At 42.4% G+C, this 10,731-nt stretch overlaps 1 protein-coding gene and 1 long non-coding RNA gene across 3 annotated transcripts in view; one reads left to right on the forward strand and one right to left on the reverse strand.

The window, feature by feature from the left end:
* fbn3 (fibrillin 3) overlaps window positions 1–10,731 on the reverse strand; it is a 76,617-nt gene that overhangs the window by 38,421 nt on the left and 27,465 nt on the right. Inside the window, exons 6-7 of the mRNA XM_042516665.2 lie at window positions 8,854–9,051; window positions 4,778–4,903 (exon numbers count right to left, since the gene is read on the reverse strand). Coding sequence (XP_042372599.2) covers window positions 4,778–4,903; window positions 8,854–9,051 — 324 coding nt within the window. The remainder of the gene's footprint in view (window positions 1–4,777; window positions 4,904–8,853; window positions 9,052–10,731) is intronic.
* The window catches only part of LOC148189571 (uncharacterized), a 45,553-nt gene that overhangs the window by 6,616 nt on the left and 28,206 nt on the right, over window positions 1–10,731 (forward strand). The gene's annotated exons all lie outside the window — the stretch shown is intronic.

The following is a 10,731-nucleotide window of genomic DNA, read 5'->3' on the forward strand; positions in this document are numbered from 1 at the left end:
GCGGTCAGCCATTGGTCAGAGTTAGGCTGTTGGTGAGCATCTGTGGCCCTCGTCACCTTTTTTGGCTGAGGATTCAGCGTGCTGAATCGGCAGCGGCAGCAGCAGTGAATTAAATCAAACTGATTGGCAGTTCAGCTCAAGGTACGAGAAGAGAAACAGAAGTGAGGAATGTAAACAAAACGGATGAAGTCATGAGGGAGTGAGGTCGAAACAAACTTACGTATGAGGCAAGATCCTCATTCTATAGCCATTGAGCTCTTTGGCAGAAATGTTTCCTGATGGTTCGTGTTGCTGTTCACTGGCAAACAGTAAATATGCTTTGTTCTTTCAACGTTAGACTGTGTTGTTAATGTGCTAACTGGCTAACTGGCGTCAAGACTGCTCACACAGACCCAGAGCATGCTGGTTGGTTGCCAGTTTGGTGTGTTCATGAGCAAATTTTTGGCCGAGACACGGCACTATGTGGTGACACAGCAGGGGACTTTTTTTCCCGTAAGTTCTCTTATGTTGGTTTGGTGTGTCTGGGGCTTAACATAAAAGAAGTTTGGCTTCTTTAGTTTATAATCGTTAGGTATCAAAAAGCAGTACGACATGACATACCAAATTGAATAAAATTAAATAAATTATACCAGCCCTATCAATGGAAGACATTAAGAGACAATAATCAATGACAGCAATACTGACAACACACAACCTGTTGCATAAAAGACGTCATATGCGAACAGAAACCAAATACACTGAATGTGCAGGGAAATGATCCCAGTCACAAGGAATGCTGCCATATTATAAGTCAAAACATATGTATGTATGCCACTCAGCAATGGGCTTGATTATATGTGCAATTGTGGTATCTACAATTGCTTTACAATCTACAAATGGCAACTAAAGTGAAAGAAATGTACGCAAGAAACAAAACTCCTCAAGGTTGCAGTGACCTTATTTAAACATGCCATGGTTTGACTTGGAGATGATGTCTGGGAGTACCTGCACGCTGCTTGGCAGGGCCCACCTCGGTGTGCTACACTTTATGATGGCATTAAGTTGTATTATTCAGTGGGAGGGGGCCTCATTGCTCCATGACGGGGGAACCCAAAGTGAAGTTCCAGAAGGTATTGGGTTTTTATGATGTGTCACGCTTATATATACGCATACGTAATTACTGCACCACTGCGGGGCATAATTACAGAAAGGGTGCAGACGTGGTGCGTGTGGTAATGTGTGTGTGTGTGCCCCTGTGTGCTTAGTTGGAAAAGTGAGGGGTGTGTTAGTGTTTGTCTTTCTACGAGTGTGTGACTTATGTCTGTGTGTGTTTTTTCTGTGTGTCAGTGTGTGTAGTAACGCCTGCCGTGGGAAGCTAAGAGGCTGTTGTGCCCCTGCTGACTCCTGTCTGACAGCAGTGGCAGAGGGCCTAGGTGAGGCTGTAAAAGCCCAGCCAAATAAACCTTGTGTCAGCAGCAACAACAACACGCCAGACATTACGCTCCACAGACGGAGCGCTGAGGGACTGAAAGTGTGTGTGGAGGGAAATGTGTGTCACCTGAATATATGTCTGAGCCATCAAGTCTGCCGTGTGGAGCTGTGTGTACGATGCATATCTATGATTATATAGAGTAAAATTAGCCATTTTCCATTGTTTTATCTAAACTTTGATGTATGAAACTGTGTGTGTGTGTGTGTGTGTGTGTGTGTGTGTGTGTGTTTTTACAGCACGAGTGCGTGAGAATCCTCGGGTGTCAGAGCAACGGGGAGGTCCCTGTCTGTAATGAGAAAGTCTCCCAGATGCTGTAAGTGTGTCTTTGTTCGGCACTAACAGCTGGTTTAGAGCCAAAGACTGTATTTATGGAAAGAGAAGCAGAAAAAGTAGAAAGAAGAGAAGGCGAGGAAAAAGGAGAGGCTGTTGAGCACAGTCTGAGCTAAAAGCTGGCCATAAAACCAGGTGCCTTGTTGTGCCCAAAACTATCAGACACCCATGACATCTTAACTGCACTTTATCTTAACTGCTCCAAAACCTCAGTAATTTCACTGTGAAAGCTCTAAGTGAGGCTTGTTTGTGCATTAGCTAGAAGGGCATTTCAATAAAACCTCCCCAAAGGACCTGCTCTGATTGTTTCCGAGATTTCGCTAAACATGGGTTTCCTGCTGATCTATGATTTAAAATACACGTCACAACTGCTCTTTTGTTTTTACGAGATTTACAAACTCTGAGCTGTTTCCCTGCTCATTCTGCACGGGTCACATGAGGTTGCCAGATAAATCCTCAAATAAACACACAAACAAAACCAGAGCTGAAAAAAAGTCCCATTCACTTCGGTTCATCCTTCAGCTGAAAACAAAATACCAGTGCTTCCCGATGTAACAGACTTTTTCATGCAAACTGTTCACATAATTTCAAAAAATCCATTTGCTTAAGTGCTTTGTTAAAAAGCGGTTTGCTGATCCTATTTCGCGTCACTGGGATCGATAAATTTCAGGCCGTCATACGTGGACCTTCAAACGTATAAAAGTCAAAGATAAACTACTCAAATGGTCTTTCTTTGTTGTACCTGAACAGTTTTTTTTATGTATGCTGATGCTTTTTTAATTACGTCATATTTAACTTTAAACCAGTGGCGATCCCAGACCCTGTGGGGAGCCCGGCAAAGAAGCCCATTGAGGTCCTATCGATTGCGCTGATGCTTATACTCAACACATTTGTGAAAAGGTAGCTGTTTGAAATTATAGTATCAAGCTGTCATACAGGAGCTAGAAGGGCCCCACTAGGGAGATTTTTGGGGACCGGCGATGCCCATTATAGTGCCTTTATGAAAGGCTTGAGGAGGTCTATGGTTGACATTGCAAAATGTGCCAATATGAGTGGCCATTCAGGGCCTCTTTTCCCATTTTTTTTGTTTGTTCGTCAATGTTTTGTATCACAGTTTTGTATCACAGTTTTTTGCCCCCCCGCTTTTGACGAACTTCCTGTTTCAGCTAAAGAGTCATGCTGTCCAGTTTGATGCTGTCAAGTTCAGTCTATTAGCCATTCAACAACCATTTATATAACTGCGTGAATGTTCACTGCTGCTTTTGTCTGGTTAATAATGTTGTTTTTAAGGACAAAATGAGAATTTAACGACCTAATCCTCTCGCTAACTCTTTCTTTATTTATTTCTAATCCTCTTGCAAACTCTTGCTTTATTTCTACCTTGTCTCAGAGTGTCCTTGTGGAATAACTGCTCACTTGTCTCTGTGCTGGAATGTGGCAACAACATCCACACCCAAATCTCTTTAAGCCGTGCTCAGCATCCCTCTGGAAGCACTCATTGTATCCTTACTGTAAGTCCTGAACCGTTGGTGGCGTTCACCCAAAACCACAACTGAAACTGGGACTCTGGTGAATTCAGTGAAGTCATCCTCCCCATTTCCTCCTGTGACATAAATCACCTTTTTGTGTGAATCATGGGTATTGCTTCCCCTGAATCTGAAGGTGGAGATGTTAGTTTTCTTTCTGTATCTGCGGCGACTCTCAGCCGTGCAACAACTTAATAAAAGGAGAATTTAGATAATAATTCATAAACTCATACACTAGGATAGCCAGTTTGGCCTTGCTTTTGTTCAGTAGAATAGATGTCATCTGGCTGAAACAGTTTAAGAGCTCTCTGTAATCCTCCCTCAAGACTAAGAACACATCGGCTTCAGTCCAACAGACACAACCCCTGCCTGGCTAACTATCAGACTGTTTAGCCTGGACATTGTTTAAATTCCACCCAATCAACACATTGTAATGTGAATCCACTCTGTGTGTGTCTTTTGTGCACACGTCCAGACTTCTTTAACTCCGAGCATGTCGTCACTTTTTAAACGCACGTAGAGATTTGTTAACTGATCCCAGCAAACCCACTGCACCGTCCGTGTGTCTCACAAATAATTCAACAAAATCGTATTTAAATTCCACTTGATTCTTTTGGATTGGTGATTAGTTTACAAACTCACGTACTCTGCAAGTTGATATATTTTGTAACCCTTTTTGCAAAACATCTCATATTTGTTTCAGTTATAATAATAATAATGTCTGTGACTTTATATCATAAATTTGCTTTTCTTTGCTTGATACGAATGATTTCAGGGGCACTAAGACTACAAAAAAATACCATTACTTTTTTTTTTTTTTTTTTATAAAAAAAGGTTTCCTTTTGTTTTTATGTTTCACGGTATTTTTACAGATGTTGCTCAAGGACACATCAGCTCTTCCCAATGAGAACTACAACAGGATTGTTTCCCTGCACACTTCAAAGCTCTAATGCCTGTTTCCTGTAGGCAGTGTGTTTGAATTGGTGTAGATTTAGAGCATGTGCAAAAAAACGGACAAATATAAAGAAATTTCAAGAATAAGTTGGTGCATAAAAATTCACCTTGATGCAGAAAGTGAAGTGTTTGATGCTGTAAATTTCCAGACAGAGGACCTCAAACCTCCTGCTCCATATGTGTCCCCTTCCAGTGTTGAAACAAAACTTACAAAACGTTATGTGTTTAAGACCCAGTTTCTGCTGCGGTGCTTTATCGAGATGTAATATCGCCTCTGCCACTCATCACCTGGCAAATTAGATTATAATGGCTGCACATCAAAGATGGTTGCTAGTAATCACGGTCTGTTTATTGATCAGGATTATGCAGGCCTGAGGCCATGTATTTATTAATAGATTTTCACTACCTTTGGTCTTCATTATGAAGGTTTCTTTCTTAATTTTTGAACATGTCTTTGTTTTAAATCCACTACACTGTTTTATTAGATCAGCCTCACCTTCACATTTGTGGTTGATTTCACTCTGTCGGTGGCCGGCGGGACATTTACACTCGTAGGATCCCACGGTGTTGATGCAGTTACCTCCGGCACAAAGGCCTGGCACCGCCTGACACTCGTCCACATCTAAGAGAAGGCAGAAAAGATAGACATCTGAGAGAAGAGGCAAGAGCAGAGAGGAACAAATGTTCTAATAATTATTGGCATCTGCAGAGCATTGATTCGAGAGCAGACATGCAGCACCCTACAGTGTGTTTTGTACTACACCAAAAATAGGACTTCAAACAATGTGAATGTCACAAAAATGCAAAGTTTATATTAGTTAACTATGGTTCAAAACACATTTTAGAGCATGTGTCGGGCACACTTCATCGTTCTGTTCCACATCTTTGCAACGGGGATGAGGTAAAAGCGTGTAGTAACTTGGCGCCGCCTGTGATGTGTAAGACCACTTCCAGAAAGACCCACTCCAGCTCTTGTTTGAACAGGAAATGGCTTTTTAAATGTAGGATTTTCCCAGCATTCAATGTGAGTCACTTTCCCCAGTATTGGGGATAGGCTATGTCAGAGGGCGGGTTCCTGTAAGAAACTGTGGGTACCTCTGATCCAGTCTACCCTGGGACACACACACACACACACACACACACACACACACACACACACACACACACACACACACACACACACACACACACACAGTACACTCAGTGGGTTTATATCCACCAAATTGCTAGTCACGAAGCAAGGCCCAGGCGTTGTAAATGTGTGGCTATTAAAAAAAAAAAAAAGCCTGAACATATGTACACACCTGCATGCTTGCACACACAACCACACGCAAATATATAAACAGCCTGTTTCCATTATTTTGTAGACATTCAATCTCAGCCTCTTTGTTAAGAAAGGCGGAAAATACTGTCTCGTGTTGAGGAACTCTCTCTGCCAAAAGGCTGAGAGAGAGAAAGAGAGAAAGCATCTACCAGCCAACATCCTGATGTGGAGCCTAAAGTGCAATCCTTACATTTAGATTCATGGTCAGGTGTGCTTTGTACTGCTGCCAGAGAGACATTGCTCTAGGCGCTCTGGAAATAGGTGTCTTTGGTGTGTGTGTGAGAGAGAAAGACTTGGAGAGAGTGGAGGAAGTATAGAGAAAAAGATTCAGAGAGAGACGGCAAAAAAGAGAATAAGAGAGGAGGCGTGTGAATCACAGAGGGATGAGTGATTGTTTCACACTGGCATACCTCTAACATATGAGCAACCTGGCAGCCACGTCAAAAAGAGAGGAAGTTGTGGAGCTACATACAAACCGGTTACTGATCCCAGATGTGTTACCTTTTTGAATCACTCATAAATAATGCATACAGACTCATACATATAGCTGGGTGGATTCTGGTATTACTATATCTCATGGAAGGCTGTGTTATATCACAGTGAAATGTTTAACACATGTCTTTCCATTTGCCAGGCGTATGTACTTGCATCAGTAATTGTTGGGCACACACAGTATATGTTTTTCAGCTACTAGCTATTATACCTAACTACTCCCTTCAAGAACAAAAGTTAGGAATAAACAGAATATGTAAAACTTTTGAAAAAGCACTCAGAGACCTTTTCACGTTGAAATGCATGACACTGAAATCTAATATTTTGGCCATCTAAATCAATTTACATACTTTCAAAGCATGAAGTGCAAACATACAGTAAATAAGGCCCCAAATGAGCATTTAGAAGCAGTTGATTAAAAGGTAAATGTGATTTTTTTTTGACAGGTCTGTCACTTCGCCTTGCTGTAACTAGAGCCATGAAAATTACTGGCTTTCGCAATTTCACGCCAAAATAAGGACCAGCACTGGATTGCACCACTTGATCTGCATAAACAAAATTGACTCACTCCACCCAGTTCTGCACAAGAGAGTTTGGTGCAAATATGGATTTGCGCCTGGCAACAAAAAAACAAAACAAAAAAAAAGCCAGATACCTCAACTGATAAACAGACTGTATGGCCATTTTGGATCTCTTTATTCATTCATCATTTGACTCTTTGGACAAACAGGAGATGTAGGCCAAAATTCAGATGCCTGAAACCATCTCTTTACAGCACGTGTAGCTTTCTATTATAAATGTAAACAACACTTGAGTTCGCTATAATCCCCAGCTTCCCAGCACAAATAAATGAACTCAGTGTCCTCAGCTGTGATACTGTTGAAGCGTGGCCAGGTGCTATGAGCACCAGTACAAACACAGTCTCCCTCTGTGACGGCTCCAGCTAGACATCAACCATCACAGTCTGCCCAGGGTGGTGCTGGGTGTGTCCATGTGAGAGGAGCCGGGCTGAGGCAACAAAGAGCCTAACTGCGCTCATTTAACAGGGGACACGACCTCCACATGTGTCATATATTGATGCAGTCTTATTGCTTAGTCTGGTCAGGGCCACAGGTCATTAGAGAGGCATGCGAAGAGACGCTGGTCTGAGGGGGTGCTGGGACACCAGCAGCAGGAATGTTGGTTAAAGAAGGTGAATCTCAGTTCATATTTCCCAAACTTTCCTTATTATAATCTCCGTATCTCATTCTTTTAGATCCATTTAGCTGTTGTGGTTTGATTCTGTTACCTCTGTACCATATCTGTTGTGACTGGAGTCCCCTTTGACTGAAAAATGTGTCGTTTTTTTTTATATATTTGTCCCCTAAAATGTTTGACCTTGACTACACTAACTTGTATCAGAGCAAAGGTTGTCACTGGAGCGATATTTCTCTACTGTAGGGGGCGGTGTCTGCGCACATCCCTAAAATATAAGATTTAAAGGTCACAAGCGAAATCTGGTATGTCACTGAAAGACAAATCAGTCGCTACCTGATACTGGAAACACATATCAGCAGGGGAACTTCAACAAAACACTGGCAAAGAAATCTTAAACCGCCAGCGCAGAGCAGAATTATCAGCACAGGCAGCAGTAGCATAGTAAAAGTTTTGCAAACCCGACCCTGGAGTATCCTTCTGCTATCTACCAATAACCCCACCATAGCAAATAATGTTTCCCAACCTTTAAAGCTGTGTCAGCCACTGCCAATTAGCCTACAAGTTAACAAGCAACACAAACAAATAAATGATGCTAACTGTACTTATCATTCTGATTTGTCTGCTGGTCGACGATTTTGATTCACAGCAGACTCCTCGTCTGAGTCTGGATCTGACTGAGGCTCGAACACGTGTGGCTGAATCACTGCAATGTGTGCTCTGACGCTAACGCTGTCCATCTTGATGCAAACTGCTCTTTCACTGGTCCATAGTGCAAGCAGCAGTGGTGGGAGGCGCAAGGCAAGACCTAGAATTTCTCAATGAGGGAGAAAAAGTAGATCTGCTTCCTGCTCCTTTTCAAAGTTTTTTTTTTTAACTTTGTATTTGTTTACGTGGTAAAACCACATTGCACGAAATATCAGTATTAGTATACATATATTACATACTTTAAAATATGTCTGGAGGTGGACTCAAGTGTTTTTATAAGTGAACAAGTCTATAAAATGAATGCTTAAAGTATCTTTGCTTTGTCTAATACATACATATTAATATCCTGCTGTTACTCTGATATCATTCGGTCACAGATTGCTCTGTGTGTGCACCACATCGGTTTAAGCAAAGTGAGGACAAGCTCCCATTCTGTCTTGAAGAAAGACTGACGTGACAACTGAGACCTGCTCATATTCACTGAGAGACTGACACGTAATTAAATAACTCTGAAAGCTGTCCACTGCACCGTTTCCAGTTTTTGCAGATTACTCAGGCACATGGAGATGCATGTAAGCAGCTTCTACTGAATAAGACCTTAACAGGAATATACAAGGTAGTATCCGGCCTACATTTACATGTGTGCATGTAAACACCCTCGGTGTTGTTAACACTTCCTCGAGGATATTGCGGGCAGGAATTGCAGCTGAGATGATGACAGATGAAGTAATGGTTGCACTGTTTATAGTGGTGATCGTGTGTGTGTGTTACGTCTTCCTTCACCGCAGCTGAAAAGAAGAATTGCCAGGTGTGTATGCGAGAAAGAGAGAAAGACGTATGTGCTCCGGTCTGACCTTGGCATGCTCCGGTACGGATGTTGGGAATGAAGCCTCGCCTGCAGGGGTGTGGCTGGGCGGGGCACTGCTCGCAAGGGTGGCCCCACGCTCGTCCAATGGTGGCGCAGCAGAGGGTTTTGGTGCAGACGATTCCACTGAGCTGGCCCTGGCACATCTGGTTGTTCACTTGGGTGAAACACGGCCCAGTCCTGTAGTCTGTGGAGGGAAAGAGGCGAGAATTCTTTGTTAGTTAGTGGCTGATCTAACTTTTGATTGATTAAATGATAAAACAGTGATTCATTTCCTCGAACACATCTGGTGTGCTTTTAAATGGAACCAGATTAAGTATACAGTTGAGGATTTTCTTCTTTACGGGGAAGGCATATTTCCTGCAATATCCAACTAACTGAATCAATGATCCTTTCTTTCTTTCTGACTTAATTTCACTCAAACAACAAATAAAGGAATGGATGTGGAAAAAAACTGGCGCAGCATTGGAGGATGATTTTACAGAGATGACTCACTGGACTTTTAAACACGTCTCCGCAGTTTAATTGTTTCAAGTGTTTAGTCTTTGAATCAACATTCAGCTCACAAAGAGGAGCATTTATAAGTAGCAGGTTTTACCAGCACTTAAGAAGAACAATATGAGAGTCGGTAGCGCCATTACGGCTCACATCTGAGCACGTGATTTCAGGCATTTTCTTATTAAACCTGCTCAGATTAAACTGCAAAACACATCCAGATTGTTCTTCCGCAGGAATTCAGCAATAGGATTTGTATGACTGCTATGTATTTAGTCTCTGTGATAATAAGGTAACACGCTGGACTGACGTACTGAAGCACATTCCAGTACTTTAACTAGGAGTTGGTGGTTGGCTGAACAGTAGGTGTTTCTGTTTCCAGTACAAGCAGCTAATGTGGTCATCGGTAACAATCACCCCGTGACAATCATTCACACTAAAAATGACATTTTAACACATCTGTATGTCATCTCTAAAACAATGCACTTTTGTGCGTCCATAAACACACATGTTGTCAATAACACAAAAGTAACACAAATATCTCATGAGAAGTCAGACAGATGTGTTGAAACTGCAGATCCTATCTTTCGGGATAGGATGGTAACACTGTGAGGATAAGTAAATACACACAATCATTCAAACAGATGTTGGAAGTAAACACTTTGCGAACACAGTGTCTCCAGCGATCACCTAGCTTCATGCTGCACTGTTGTTTGCAAGTGGAATTGTGGCATAATCCCATTAAATGCCCTTCACAAATCAGGCACACTGACCTCATGCTGAAGGCATTTTAGCAATACGATGTTGGTCTTTCCAATCACACGCAGCCTAATGATGGCTTCCTTTGTGGGAGAAACCCTTATTAAGTTCTCTGCAGTGGCGCCAAACTTAATATAGCCTTCATTAAAAAAGTGAATTGTTAGATTGTCACAGAGGAGATGAAAGACAAAGTGCACGGTTGGCTAGCCAAGGCTGTGACAGCGAGATGTGGAGAAAGAGAGCGGCGCGCTCAGCTCTGAAGGACAGAGTGACATGGAGAGATAGGAATCAGTGGTGGTGTCTGGTGGGAGACCGTCTTCAGAGTTATTGGTTCCTTGTGCTACATGAAAGGGGATCACAGAGAATGGGGGCGAAGAGTAGGAGACGCAGAAAGAAAAGGGAAAAAAAAGAGAAAGAGAGAGGAAAGTAAAGTAGGTCAAACTGAGCATGCAGAGTGCAGGTTGGGGCTCACGCCAGTTCTCCCTCTCCTCCATCTGTCTTTATTTCTCTTTGCCCGCTTTAGGTCTTCCTGTCTGTCTGTCTTTTACTCTCCCCTTGCCTATCAGCCGCTATTTGATCTTCCATCTGCATGTGGCCTGTTGGGCACAGTGGA

Source organism: Plectropomus leopardus, chromosome 5, assembly GCF_026936395.1.
Source record: "Plectropomus leopardus strain MGB_pleo_1.0 chromosome 5, ASM2693639v1, whole genome shotgun sequence".
Lineage (NCBI taxonomy): Eukaryota > Metazoa > Chordata > Actinopteri > Perciformes > Serranidae > Plectropomus > Plectropomus leopardus.